Raw genomic sequence first — 14,761 nt, forward strand, 5'->3', positions numbered from 1 at the left:
TTTCTATTTTTCTCTTTATTTCCTTATTTCTCTCTCCTCTTGCGTAAGAAACCCTTTGGCCGACCTCCTTTGAGTGATGAGTAGGAAAGAGAAAATCTTCTAAAATAAAAACCTCAACAAAATGGCAGTTAAGAGGTTCGAACTTGAGACCTCCTAATAAGCACAGGATTTTGCAGACCACAACTCACCAATTACGCTAGGTAGTTGTTGTTACCAAAAACGAATCTTCAATCACTTAAGGATGTGGTCCATCGATCCTTGTTGGCATTTAAAATATTCCTTATACCCTTGGAACAACTGCAGATGGGCTGGTTCTGCATTTCGGTTCAGTTCTGATCCATTATTCTTTTTCTGACCTGAAAAGAATAATCAATTGTACGGTTGACCAAACGAATATATACTTGCAATTGAACATGTCCATCTTGCTCAGAATTTCGTCCTCTTCGCAACCATGAAAAGAAATAGGACCTCTTTACGTGTAAAATTGGAGATATAGCGCCAGATAGTCCTTAAAGCCTTGAAAATATAAAACCTATAAAAAGAGAGCAAAACCCAAGGTAGCTCCATTCTAAATATCTAAAATGTATGTTTTACTACCCTAGATTTCACACATAAATGTGCTCATCATGTATCAACGCCGACAACGACAGTTGACTCCAACAACGACGCCCCTACCTATGCCTTCGGTGTAGGGTTCTGATTATATATTATCACCGGCTTCTGATCCTGATTCTAATATTTCTTCCACTAATATTTCTTCTGCTAATCCTATGGTTTCTTCTTCTGATCCTGTTTTACGTCGTTCAACCAGGGTGTTCTAAGCCTTCTTTTTGGTATGGATTTTCAGCTAATGTTTCTAGTGCTTTGCTTACTGCTCTTGATCCTTATACTTCATTTTCTCTGTTTGCTCGATTGGATGCCATTACTTCTCTTTTTGTCTCGTTAGATCCTGTTTCTCTTCTTAAATCTTACCAGCAGGCATGTCGTATTCCTTGTTGGCAAGAGGCTATGGACTTAGAACTTAATGCTTTAGTGGAAAATGATACTTGGGATATGGTGCCTACTCCTTCGAATACTCCAGTTATTGGGTGTCATTGGGTATATTCTGTGAAGCTCAAGTCTGATGGCTCTATTGATAGATATAAAGCTCGTTTGGTTGCTCAGGGAGATAAATAGGAATATGGTATTGATTACTCTGAGACTTTTGCTCTAGTTGCTAAGATGACCACCGTTCGTGTCGTCTTAGCTCTTTCTGCTGTCCGTCAATGGCCTATTTTTCAAATGGACGTTAAGAATGCCTTTCTACATGGTCATTGGAAGGAAATGGTTTATATGCACCCCCCCTCCTGGTCTTTCATATAATCAATCGATGGTTTGTAGACTAAAGAAATCCTTATATGGTTTGAAGCAAGCTCCTAGGGCTTGGTTTGAACGTTTTTGGGAGGTGGTTAATCATGCTAGTTTTACTCAAAGTTACCATGATTACTCATTGTTCTTTCATTCTTCTCCTAAAGGTATGACGTTTCTTCTATTATATGTGGATGACGTTCTTATTACTGGCGATGATATTGACGCTATTAACACATTGTAGTTGCTCCTAAGTTCTTCCTTTAAGATGAAGGATTTGGGTCCTATCACATATTTTCTTAGACTCGAGGTTCACTACTTTAAACGGGGTTACTTTGTTAACCAACACAAATATGTTCAAGATTTGATTAAACTGACCAACTTAACTGATGACAAGAAAGTGGATACTCCTGTGGAAGTTAATGTCAAATACTTTAAGCGTGCTGGAGAACGTCTTTCTGATCCTACTATATATCGGCAGTTTGTGGGAAGTCTCATCTATCTTACTATGACTCGCCCAGATATTTCTTATGCTGTCCATATTGTTAGCCAGTTCGTTTCGTCACCTTACCAATTGCACCTCACCGCTGCTCACAGCATTATTTGCTATTTGCGAGGTACAACTACACGAGGGCTATTTTTTTCCTCTTCTTCAATTAAATTGCGTGCCTATGCTGATGCTGAATGGGCTAGTTGTCCTGACTCTCGGCGCTCTATTTCAGGATGGTATGTTTTTCTTGGTGACTCTCATTTCTTGGAAATGTAAGGAGCATCATACAATTTCCAAGTCATCTGCAGAGGCTGAATATCGTTCCATGTCATTAGTTTGTAGTGAGATTGTTTGGCTCCATGGGTTATTCAAAGATTTCTCTATTTCATTTTCAGAGCCAACACCTCTCTATGCTAATAATACTAGCGCCAGTCGCATTGCTTCCAATCCAGTATTTCATGAGCGCACGAAGCACATTGAGGTTGATTGTCATTTCATTTGTGACAAATATCTTAATAACCTTATTTCTCTTCCCTACATAGCTTCTACTCATCAGATTGCGGACATTTTTACTAAAGCTATGTCTTCAGCTCGTCATTGGTATCTTGAATCCAAACTTATGCTGTCCACCCAGCATTAGTTTGAGGGAGAATGTAAAGAGAAAGGATAGGATTCTTTCAATCCTTTCATTGTATAGCTGTTATATGAAATGATAGGATTCTATAGGATTCTTTCAATCCTTTCATTGTATAGCTGTTATATGAAAGGATAGGGTTCTTTCAATCCTTTCATTGTATAGCTGTTATATGAAATGATAGGATTCTTTCAATCCTTTCATTGTATAGCTATTATATTTGTGTAATATTCTCCTTCCCTGTAAAGTTCTTTCTTTCTATAGACTTACCTTGTACGGGTGTCCAATTTTTTGTATTTATATGGGTTTCCTACATGAATACAAGACACAGAATTTTACTGATTTACAAATCAAACAATCCCAAGTTGAGGTTTCTTTTACTTTTTCTCTTTTGGGAGGGAAATTTGGATAACCAATTATGGATAGATCAAATATATATCGAAACTGATCAACTAAAGGCTGCTGGCATGCAATAGAGATTAAGGGTTCAAGTATTGTAACTATGCATTTATCTAAATAAAATTTAGCTATATTCCACAAAAGCATTCCCCACAATGCAATCATCTGACTGACAGGTTTGAATGTGTCAAACAATATGGGTATGCAAATTGGACGTTAGATTGACTAAACTTTTACAACCTATAACCAAGGTTTGATTTAAGAATGGACATGTTCATCCTTTACAGATGGTTTGGATAGTCCGATTGCTTGCTTTGGCAGTTTGTGATACACTGATTTATACTACACCTGAGGGATAGCTGAAATTTTCAATCTAGCTTTTTTTTTTAGGTGGGGGGGGGGGGAGGTGGGAATATTGGGGTTATAAGAAACTTCCACTAGAGAGGAGTGCTTCTTGGTAATGAAATTGTTACAAAAGTTCCAGTATTCTGTGTTCCCTTGTGTTTGTTACAAAGTTTCAGTATTTGTGTTCCCTTGTGTTTTGCTTGAGCATTTACTTCACAACTTAAAATGAGCTCCAGGGAGTGTATACTATGGTCATCACTAGTGATAGTGCACCCTTGGAATATCCAGGTCAATTTTTGACCTGATTGGAAATTGGAACAACAACTTAGCCTTATCCCAAATAAATGGTGTCAGCTACATGGATCTTTGCCCTGCAATCAGCTCTATTCGATGTCATACTTGATACAAGGAGTAAGCTATGCATGTCTTTTCTCACCACTTCTCCTAAGGTCTTTTTAGGTTTGCCCCTAACTCTTTTAGATCTTTCAATCTGAATTGAATCATTCCTCCATATGGGGGCATCCAAAGGACTTCATTGAACATGGCTATGCCACCTCAAACGACTTTCTCGTAGCTTATCATGTATCGGAGCTACTCCCAATTCCCAACCCAAATCTAATATGGTCATTCCTTACTTTATCCTTCCTAGTTGTACCATTTATCCATCTGAACATCTTCATCTCTGCTACACTTAGTTTATCTATACGATGCTTCTTAACTGCCCAACATTCTGCACCATAAATCATAACTGGTCTTATGACTATCCTATAAAATTTCCTTTATAAAGGAATACGCCAATCACACAACACTCTGGACACACCTCTCCACTTCATTGACCCTATTTTTATTCTTTGTAAAACACCAGCCTCTATATCACCTTCTTTATTTATGATTGAAACTTTGGTACTTCACATTCTTTTAGGAAGTTAGAAGTATGATGGGAGGTCTACATTTTTCCCCAGAGGTGAACTGAATTTTTCGGACTTTGTCCGACTGTTGGCATTAGAAACCTTATTTATGTCAGCCTTCTCCAATCTTTGCTATAAAACACCCACTTCCATGGTGGCCTTTGTATGGCAGAGGCATGTTGCTTTATATATGAGGAATTCATTTCATTTTTCGGTTGTGTATTTTGGCCTTTATACAATAGCCTAGTTCATAGCCAGACAGGTTTTGACATGGAGGACATTTTGCGGAAGTACATTCGGTATGCTATGAACGAAAGACCCTTCAATGCAGACTTGGTTGCAGACCTAATCCAACTCAGAAAAGCTTCAATGCTGGATGATGCCACGGTTGCTGAAATTCTAAATGAGATCTCAAGGCGAATTATGCGAGACAAAGGTAACAAATTCACCAGAGTTTTTGCTATATATATGTGTGTGTGTGTGTGTGTGTGAGAGAGAGAGAGAGAGAGATTTTTGTTACTTGCTTCACCTACCCAAGTAACAAAAACTGCATCTACAGCAGTAGATTATACCATACAGACAAAAAATATAATGTCTGGTTCAAACAATAGTCTTCCAATCTTTGGGGCAGTCATTGACCAAGTAAATATGTTCCCAAGAAAAGCCGTGCAAGGAGGTTCTTATGATCATTCAGGCCTGTGGTCAGTGGTCCTAATAGCCTGACAACCTCGGCAATTTGGAGTTTTGGACTGGAAGAAACCAAAGGAATGCAGATTAACAAAGGCAAGCAATGTGGAGCTTTGGACTTTTGAAGTTAGATGTGCCTTATTTTATTAAATCTTGGGTCTAATCAACGTTCATGGACTGTTAATTGCAGTCTTTTATTGGTTCAGCTGATTTGAAAGAAAAGGCTAAGATTCTTTGTTGTAGATATTCTACAAAGAAATTCAGTAAAATTTCAATATATAAAATCTCTTTGAAATGGTTATGGAGGTATGATGACTTGTTATGTCTCATTCTTTGCAAAATTTCCTCAATTTCAACTTTTTATCATGTCAATGTAAGTCTCCTTCCCTGTTTCAAGAGTTCTGGATTTGGTTCAAGAAATTGGATCATGAATACTTTAACAGCAATCGGGCTTGGGATTGTAATGGTTTAACTCCACTAGGTGATGATCAGAAAGATGCTTTTACGCTTATTTGTTAGGCCTTCAAGCTCTGTCATACACCATTTTCTTATTAATAACCAATCTCCTGCTCACTTTTAGGACTTAAATAGTTACATCAGAGTAGGCACAAAGTTTGCAAAAATCCATTACAGGATGGGAATTTTAGGCTAAAGAGCAAAATTATAGTTGTCTAATGGAGAAATATTGCCTAATTTTTGGCTTTAGGGTCATTTTTCATTGTATGTTCCTAGCAATTGGACAAGGGACAGAGAAATTAGAGTAGCTGAATGCTAATGAAGCGTAACGCCTGGTAGCGAGGATATACATTTGCATTTTTTGTCTGACACAGCCCCAAGATCAACAATCCCCCCCCCCCCCCAACAAAACAAATTTTCTACTCGTATGCAATTAGATATAGGTATGATCATTCTGTAGGAAATAGTACTTATCCTTTTCTTTTTCTTTGCTAAATGAAAATTTTATATCCTACCACGTCAACTAATAGACGAGACAAAATTGATTGCCTATGGTACAATATAATCTTTGAAAAAAAGAAAGAGGAATCAATACTAGACCCTAACCGCATCGCTTTTGACAAGATGCTCTCTTGATGCTGACGGTTCGTCTATGTTTTTCAGGACCAGTTGTCATGGATATTTCAGGATACACAGAAAAGGGATTAAAGCGAAAGCTAGCTGTTCGGGCTCTTTTCGGAAAGGTTCTTTATTTATCTGAGGTAAATGGATAATGATAATTTGAGTCTTGTCCCCCTCAATGATTTGCTGCTTTTTCTGCTATTGCATTTTCATTTCGTTAGGTGAGTATTCTTCTATATTGTAAGAATATGCCTTCTGTTCTACTGGGTAGGCAAGTTGTCCGAATTGATGGTTAAGCATTCAAACTAATCTCAAGTTTCTGGGACCGCCGAGGGGGTGGGGGTTGGGGTGGGAATGAACGACAATTGAAGTTTCTGTGGTGAGACTGTTTAAACTACCTGAATGTCTTTACAGGCAACTATTTGTTATGTGCCATAAGGGGTTTGCCAAGTGATTGGTCTGTTTGAGTGGGTCTCGAGCAAATTGAGCTGCATGGGGGATATGGATATCTTGTGCGTCAAGTAGGCTTCTAGATTTGGTACTTCATTGGAGTTTCTGATCAATTGGGGCTAAATTCAAGTCCCTTGAGGTTGCATAACTTTCATTTTGGTGTTTAAATCTCACATTTTCATTCACTGCATCTGGAGCTTACATATGTGGGGTTGCTAAAGATAATCCAAGTTGACTAGAAGGTTCTCTTTTGCTTATTGAATTGACTAAACGTTTTATTTGACATTTTGAGACAGCTACCGGAGTTCTGCTCAAGGGATAGCTCCCTAGTTGTTAAGGAGATATTTGGGGTTACAGAGTAGGCCTCTTCCCTTAAACTCAATGTCTTGAAAAAAGTGATGGATATTCACTCCTGAATTTATAGATTTTGCTATCCACTTTTGTTGTTTTCAGTGAAGATGTAGATACCCTTCGGATACATACTTTTTCTGAGGCTGGGGACATGGATTCGATTCAGAAAATGGTGGATGGATCAGATCCGGGAGATACTAGTGAGGGGGCATCTAATGGTTCTAGGAATGACTGATCAAGTGCTTAGGATACATGCGAAGGGGTAAGTGTTAAGATTATAGGGTTTAGCTCTACAGAAAAGTCAAATAGAACTATAGGAGTTGGAAAATTTCAGCGATTCATTTCCAGGATAGATAGAAGTGGGTGGAAATGAAGTTTTGACAAGGCCTATTTTCCATTTCATTTTTGCAATAATGTTTGTATTCTTTTGCGTATCCTCACACATATATTTTTGCTGAGAATTATTGTTGTTGATTTAGGCGATGAATGGGTTCATTGTTTTCCTAAAATGGTTGCCGTGGGCTCAGAGTGCTCAGAGCTCGATGTCCCCTTAAAATGGGATATCTGATATTATCGAGGGTTTGGTAGTGGCACGATCTTCAACCTTCTTCATGTGCTAGGAATTTTTTTTTTTTTATTTATAAATCTAACATTGGCATTCTGTCAACTAACCAGTGTACCATCAGAATCATCGCCGTTGCCTTGGGAATGTGTACACTTGTCCCTCCTAGACCTTGGAGTAGTGGGAGCCTCGTGCACTAGGTTGCTCGTTTATCTTTTTAGTATTCTAAAACTCTGAACAGCTCACTCATGTCCCCACCACCCTTGGCATCGGGGAAAAAGGCCAGGGCATCAGGCAGGTGAAAATCTTTACTGCGTTTACACCTTACCCCTATATAATCTAATCTGACCATTCTCCTTTTGTCTCGTGCCTGTCCCTCTTTACCTCTTCTGTTTTGTTCCCAAACAATTTCTTCAATGCTTTCAATCTTCAAAATCCCCTCTTTGTTTGGGGGAAGAGTCATTATTAGTCTACATGACTCTTAACCGTATTTTACAATTTTTTTCACTCAAGTCGTAACTCACCCAAGTCAAATACTTGTTTCTCAACAATTTTTTTAACACATGGACGAGGGATCTGAGGTGAAACTGTTCTTTGATTCACAAGATTCCAGCCATGAATTGGTGGGATAAATACTTTTTACGAAAGCTGACTCAACATGGACCTCATAGACTCGATTGCCTAGATCACGGTGCGTAAAAGAGTCGCTCCTTGAAGTTTCATCTGCCTAAAGGCTATGTTTGAAATGCATGAAAAGAAAGGAATAGAAAGAAAAGCAAAGATAGAAAAAATATAATAAAATAAACGATGAAAATAATGAAACGTTTGTCTTTCTATCTCTCCATTTAAAAAAAAATTCTTTTTTCTTTCTTCCATTCAAACATAGTCATGGGTTGGGGCAACGGGTCTTACTCCTATCTTTTTTATAGTGCGTAGAGAATACATTACCAAAAGGAGAAGGAGAAACAAAGGACACCTAGAAGGAGATTTTTTTTTTGCAGAGCTTACAATATGAAAGAAAAACCCAACCCAGAGAGAGCAGGGAGCTACAGAAAGGAAATGGTAAGGTCCCAAGACACAAAGAATATGCTTGTTTTTGGGGAGAGTTAATATATCGAGAGGAGACTAAGAAAATTTGCCTCTAACATGAAAAATGATCGACTCCCAAATTTATTGGAGTTGGATAACTATTTCCTTAGATTGTGCTTCATTCAAATGTGGTTAATTGTAGCCTTAAAGACGCACTTACGTTTATAAAAAAATAAAAAATAAAAAAAAATAAATGGAAGAGACAAATCTATCCATTACATCACAAACTACTTTACCACCAAATGTCATATCCATCCCGATCATTTCTTAGAGGGGGGAAAAAAAAGAATCTTCCTATATATAGACCAATATTTTGTTGGTATCCTTTTCCAAATTGAAGAGGAGAAGAGAGAAACGAAGAAAAGATGACCAACAACTTCCAAACCATTTCAACAGAGGCAACATGAAGAGCAAACCGGTATCTAACAATATAATATAAAAGGAAAAGCTACGCTGGGAGGCATTTGAAGACTATCCACCATATATTGAAGCTGTGATCATCCCTCCTCGTAATAATATCTTGGGGTTTGCAATGATAACTTGGTATATCTACTATACGACCATTAACTAAAATATGTTTATGATTAACTAATTGCCCAGCTCTGCAACAGTCAAACCATACTAATCGAAAAAAGGATGTTATCCAAGGGCATTTCAAGTAATTGAGTAAAACCTGACCAGTTGAACATGTTGCTTTTTCAGCGATATGAACATATTTAAGTAATTGTCGCTCTATTACGACGGAGGATGCAATTATGGAATCAAACTAATTAATGCCAAAGAGAACCACGAGATTTGATAAGATCCCAAGCCACTTTAAAATTGAAGAGACTCAAAAAATAAATAGACCAAACAACAATATCATCCCTACCATAGTACCATGTGGCCTTCTTGGGATAGAAGGTAAAGCCAGGCAAGGCAAGGCAAGGCATGGATGCGTTTGTTGAATCAAACTAATTAAACGCCAAAGAGGACCATAGTACTCTTGCTCGTTTGTTTCAAACTCTTTCACATACAAACTAAGGAGTTATAATGTTCCATCCATTGGAAGGAAAAAAAAAAAAAAAAGGACCTTTTATGTTTGGTAGCCAAGAGAAGAAAAGAAAAGAAATTTTTTTCTTATGTTTTTTGTAAGATTTTTTATTGAGAGCAAAAAAATCTTTACAATTCTCAAGAAGAATTTTAAAATTTAAAAACTGAAATCTTCTTTTGAATAAGAACATACCAAGCATAAGGAGATCTGTTCTTCTCTTGTTACCAAACAAACATAGCCTTAAAAGTTTAAACCGGGAGAGTCGATCCCAAGACCTTGCCACAATCGAGTGAGGTTCAGGCCGTTGCGGAGTGCACTGGCCGGACTTTCTAAATTACCCAATCACGTTCCAGGTGGCTCTGAAACTCGAGGAACATCACCGTTGTCGCTCCCTTGCTCCCTTAATACAATTATAAATCCCTCTTCCGACTCCCAAGTATCTAATATAATATCTTAGATCAGTACCGTCTCTGCTTTGCTGATTAAGTCTGCCGCTCCCGTAGCGGCGTAGCCCCCTTCCCGGTTTCACTTCGCTTTTGGGGGGAAAATAGTTGCAACTCGCAAAGCAACCTCAGCTTTGCAACCCTGTTCCTGCACTCTGGTTTCACTTCACTTTGGTCCTCTGTGGAACACGACCTAAGGTTTGCTCTCTCTCGTTCGCTCTCGATTTTCCATTTAACAAATTTGAGAAGATAGGTTAATGATTTAGACTTTCTGGTTCAAATCCATGTTCCCTTTTGGCATGTCAACAACCCAATAGACGTTGTGTGATTGTGAGAAGACATTATTTTTCAAGTTACTGGACTTCCATGCTGTATTGATGATACTACAATCGGATTGACCTTAGGAAAATATTGTTCACTAACAGATTTTTCTGGAGTTAAATACTAGGTTAGCGAAATCTGTTTATTTATCTGGACTTTAGAAAACTCAAATCTCTTTATTCAAATATACTCCACGTCTCAGCGCATTTCTGTAGGACATTCCACATCTCCACCCCTTCTTTTAACTCTGTCTTCCTCACATCCTCATCACTGCCATGAAATGTCCAGCCCCAACTGTATTCCACTATTGTCTCTCCTCTCTTCCTGTTCTCTTCTCCCTGCTTGGAGGTTTAGGACTGGAAACCGTGTTCTTAATTTATGTCATCTATTGGACCTGGGGGAGCAGATTACCGTAAATTAAGCCATGCTTCTGCTTATGCTTATTGAGAAAATTCTTCCGCTATTTGTCTTTATCTTTTCAATTTGAAATCCTAGAATATATGCATTGACAACAGCCACAAACTGGGGATTTGATGTTCATCAAAAAGCATAGCATCTCTCCCCAGTCCCTTGTCATACAAGGGAGGGGGGGATTTGATGATGAGTTGAGCCTTCTTCTGAGCTGCAGATATATTATTTCATCTTTCTGTTGCCAAAATGTTAATGGAAACAAAATCTTCTATCAGCCGCTTATTGTTTCTTTGGAAGTCATAGTTAATGTGATTATATATATATATATATTATTATTTTTTTCTGTTGAAATATATAATAGTTAGTCATCAATCTGGGTAACTTGAACTTGATTTTTGTGATGATTCATGCAGTCTCCGTAGCCACTTTCATTGTTTGGCCTGTTAAGTTTTGATCAGATTCCAGTTGATAAACTTCAGAAATAAGGATAACTAATAATTGCATGTAAATAATTTGATGGTTTTAGTGCCAAATTTTGCAATGGAAACATTTAATGCCCAAACGTTTCTGTTTCCAAAATTTTACCTCTTTTATTCTCCCCACTTTGCAAACTGAATAACACGTGAACTTCTAATTTCTGTCAGTCTTGGATTCTAAAAGTGTCGAAGTATATGAAAAACAAACACTTTAGGTCTTTTATTGTTAGGTTACCTTGTTCCTTTAGTTTTTGTACTGGAGGTAAAGAATAGAAACTGTTCTGTGGAAGTACGGAACGATTGACGGAGCTTTGTTTTTTAAACAGTAAAAATATGGGAATGTTTGTTGGTTCTGTTCCACGCAGCTTGTCATCTTGGACTTTGATACAAAGTTGTAGAAGTTTCAGGGATGGCTGGTAGGGAAGTTCGAGAATACACCAACCTCACCGATCCAAAAGGTATGCTCCATGGTTAACTTGTTAATTCTTTTTGTTGTTAATTTATGCACTTTTGTTTCTATGCTTTTCTTCTCTAATTGATTTTGTTCTTGCCCTGTTTCAATTTTCTAGTATTTTCTACCTTTTAAATTTATTTTAGTGTTTATACTTCTCCATTCCTTTCTGTGTTCTTCATCATTAAGAGATTCCTGGTTGTATTAGTTTTACCGATATGGAAATGTGAGAAGGAAGCTTTTGTTTTTCCCTTTTCATCTTACTGCTTTTATTAATTTTTCTTTTCTGGGTATTTTGATTCTACAGACAGGAAATTGGGTAAAGGAAAGGATAAAATTGATGACGAAGATATCACTTTCCAGCGGATGGTGGCCAAGGTTAGCGAATCGGACCTTCTATCTTTTTTTTTTTTTTGGTTGGTGTTATTAAGATGCTTCTTTTTTTCTTCCATGTTGAACATAAAAAGATAGGGTCTCTCTGCTTTTCTTGAAGCCTTCATCTTGTTGTTTGATTGAAATGAAGACTTTCAGGGTGATGATTGGAATCCTTGTTGAATGAAATGATAAGTTCTTCATAGCATTTAAAAGCATAATTTCGTCGCTGGAATGCATAGAAATACTTTCATATCATGCAATCCTTAATTGGCCTCATTTCTCACCTCCCTCCTAAAGTAGATATTTAGGATATTAGTTTATTTATTATGATTTAATTTCCTTTTTGGGTTACTTTATTAGAGTCTGATTTGTAACAGGTTACTCCCATTACAGCATACTTATGGAGGGTTTCCTTATTTTCCTTATTTGAGTTATCTGTTTTAGGTCTTTAGTTTCTTATTTATATGGATGTAATTCAATTTAGAATTGAAGAATTGAAGAATGGAATATTGAGTTTTGTTTAATAGTAGTCTCTGTGGCTTATGGCAGCTTGGCTGTCGTCCTCTTCTCCTTGCCCCTCCCTATGATTCTGATTCTTTCCTTCCCTCAAGGTCTGTTTTCACTAACCTTCTTCTTAATCTTTCTATATCTCTTTCTTTCCCTATTTCTGTTTCTTTCTCTTATTTTCTCCCCCCCCCCCCGCCGCTGTTTAATCCCCGATGTTTTGTTAGTTTCCTGCTACTAGTGACGAAACATAAACCTATGAAGAGGTCATCGACCTAACATACCTCACTGATTTGGTCTGAGATTTGGGGCAATAATCCTCCTTTATTGGGCAATAGGAACCCTAGAATACCAGTCCGAGAGTGCACTCTGTAGTTAGAATCAATTTCAACAAGAACCTGGTTCTCCTTCTTCCACTAGGTTCAACCTTCTTTGGCTAAACACCACCCTGAATCACTTGTTGTCTGGGTGCCTCTTGGTCGATTATCAGAGACCTAAGTGTGAGGATCCACCTGAAATTTCTGGCCAGTCTATGGGTGTAAGGAGTTCTTCCCTTCAAGGTAGCTGATGTTTTCCGCCTCCCTGTTTTGTCTGGAGGTAGGAGACGAGCGATCCCCCTCCCCTCTTTCTTTGATATTTTAATTATTTACTCTTTATTACCAAGATTACCCCACATATACCTTTAATTTATTTCATTCCAAGTCTATCCTCACTTTACAATTCTAATCACCTTCTAACCCCACATATACCTTTAATTTATTTCCTTCCAAATCTATTCTCACTTTATAATTCTAATCACCTTGTATCCCTTCCCCTATTACTATCAATTGCCTTCGAGATTCTGGTTATTTACGGTACTGCCACTACCCTTGCAAACGTGGAGTTTTGTACATAATTGCCATTATTTATCTACTTTTGGATATTTACACCTGGGTGGACCCATAGCGAACCCAACAGTGTTTCCGAATACCGAAATTGCATCACCTCCCCTGGTGAGCTGTCATGAAACAACTTTCGACTTTGAAACTGTGCATTCATATGCATGAAAAATAAAACATATCTGACGATTTCCAGATGCCCATAAAGTCTATATCTGGTGACTGTACTTTGATGGATAGTCCGAGGTACTTTGATAACCAGATCATTTTTGGTTGAACAGGACAAATTTTGTTCACTCATTATGCTTTGAAATTGTGGTATCTCAATAAAGAGAAAAGAACCTTTGATTAGAGAGAATACTTAGTAGTCTGTTCATCTGCTGGTTTTGAGAAGGTCCTGCTGAACTATTTTCTTGGTGATAGATGATTTCAGCTAATTAATCTAACAGCTCTTCCACCGAGTTTTTGGACATTGAATGTATACAAGTATATTAGTCAAACTGTTTCAGATACAAATCATACAGTGTCCATTTTCATCTTATCCTCCATCTGACTAGACTTTGAGGGCATTAGAGGTCCTTGCTAGGAAAAATGATTGACTTTAGATATTTTAAAAATAGTGAATGGGCAAACCGTGCACTTGGCTGGTCAAAGTTTTAGAACTTTTGAACATTCATATTTGGGAACGGATGAATATGACAGCATGCTCCCATGAAGTAAAAGTGTCCTTGATGGGCAGGTGCCAAGGATATCCTCATTGCAGGTACAATAGAGTTTCTAATGATTGTGCATGGGTAGTTTTGGCTGGTGCCCAAGAAAATTTTAAAGAATTCTTTTGGATGAGAATGGGTAGTATATTGGATCTGAGAAATTGATTGTTGTCTTTGCTTAGAAGGTCCAAACTTGAGTTGTCAGAGACACCTTTACCTTATTATCACACATGACATAACCCTGCATGTCTTCGTCAGTATTTAGACCAGTGAAGAAGCAGCCTTGTGTTTGTATGACAGAGAAACAAATGGTCATGGTTGTGAGCAGAATGTGAGAGGAAGCCTTTTTAAACATTCCAAAACATCCTGAGCTGATCAAACCAACCCTGTAGAGTAAGCCCCTTTAAGCCCATTCAGGTGAGAAAAACTGAGTGGGTTTTCTGACAAGCAAAAATTAGATCGAGGCACTAAATCTTTTAGTTATGAGAACATAGGCCCGTGCAGAATATGATCCAAAAGCACTTGGAGCTTGTGCCATCTCCGACCAGGCCATCCAGAGGATCTACTTTTATCGAATTCACTGTTGCTTTCTGTTGTTTTGAAACTGGGGATCCTGTTCCATATCTTCGATAATCTATACAATCCACCTTTTAAGTGGCACACACCATACCTCATCAAGGTTTGAACCAAGACATAGTTAGCAAATTCGGATTCGGGAATTATTCGGACGTAGAATTATTCGGAATAATTCGGACGATTAATTTAAGGATTCGGTCAAAAAAGCGGTCAAAAAATCTTATTGGGGTTTTTTTTAAAAAAA

At 37.8% G+C, this 14,761-nt stretch overlaps 2 protein-coding genes across 9 annotated transcripts in view; both read left to right on the top strand.

Moving 5' to 3' along the window:
- LOC122079717 overlaps positions 1–7,171 on the top strand; it is a 13,731-nt gene extending 6,560 nt beyond the window's left edge. The window contains exons 2-8 of the mRNA XM_042646406.1: positions 848–1,155; positions 1,592–1,964; positions 2,233–2,437; positions 4,270–4,559; positions 5,930–6,027; positions 6,634–6,695; positions 6,791–7,171. Of these exons, the coding sequence (XP_042502340.1) occupies positions 848–1,155; positions 1,592–1,964; positions 2,233–2,437; positions 4,270–4,559; positions 5,930–6,027; positions 6,634–6,695; positions 6,791–6,923 (1,469 nt within the window). The 3' untranslated portion in view covers positions 6,924–7,171. The remainder of the gene's footprint in view (positions 1–847; positions 1,156–1,591; positions 1,965–2,232; positions 2,438–4,269; positions 4,560–5,929; positions 6,028–6,633; positions 6,696–6,790) is intronic.
- Positions 7,172–9,633: 2,462 nt separating this feature from the next.
- The window catches only part of LOC122080254, a 7,895-nt gene continuing 2,767 nt past the window's right edge, over positions 9,634–14,761 (top strand). Inside the window, exons 1-3 of one of the 8 annotated variants that reach the window (XM_042647196.1) lie at positions 9,634–10,013; positions 11,422–11,481; positions 11,782–11,852. In XM_042647196.1, coding sequence (XP_042503130.1) covers positions 11,815–11,852 — 38 coding nt within the window. In that variant the 5' untranslated portion in view covers positions 9,634–10,013; positions 11,422–11,481; positions 11,782–11,814. Of the gene's footprint in view, positions 10,014–11,349; positions 11,482–11,781; positions 11,853–14,761 lie in introns of those variants that run through there. The other 7 variants (XM_042647195.1, XM_042647191.1, XM_042647193.1 and 4 more) reach the window with 7 other exon arrangements.

Source organism: Macadamia integrifolia, chromosome 5, assembly GCF_013358625.1.
Source record: "Macadamia integrifolia cultivar HAES 741 chromosome 5, SCU_Mint_v3, whole genome shotgun sequence".
NCBI classification, from domain to species: Eukaryota; Viridiplantae; Streptophyta; class Magnoliopsida; order Proteales; family Proteaceae; genus Macadamia; species Macadamia integrifolia.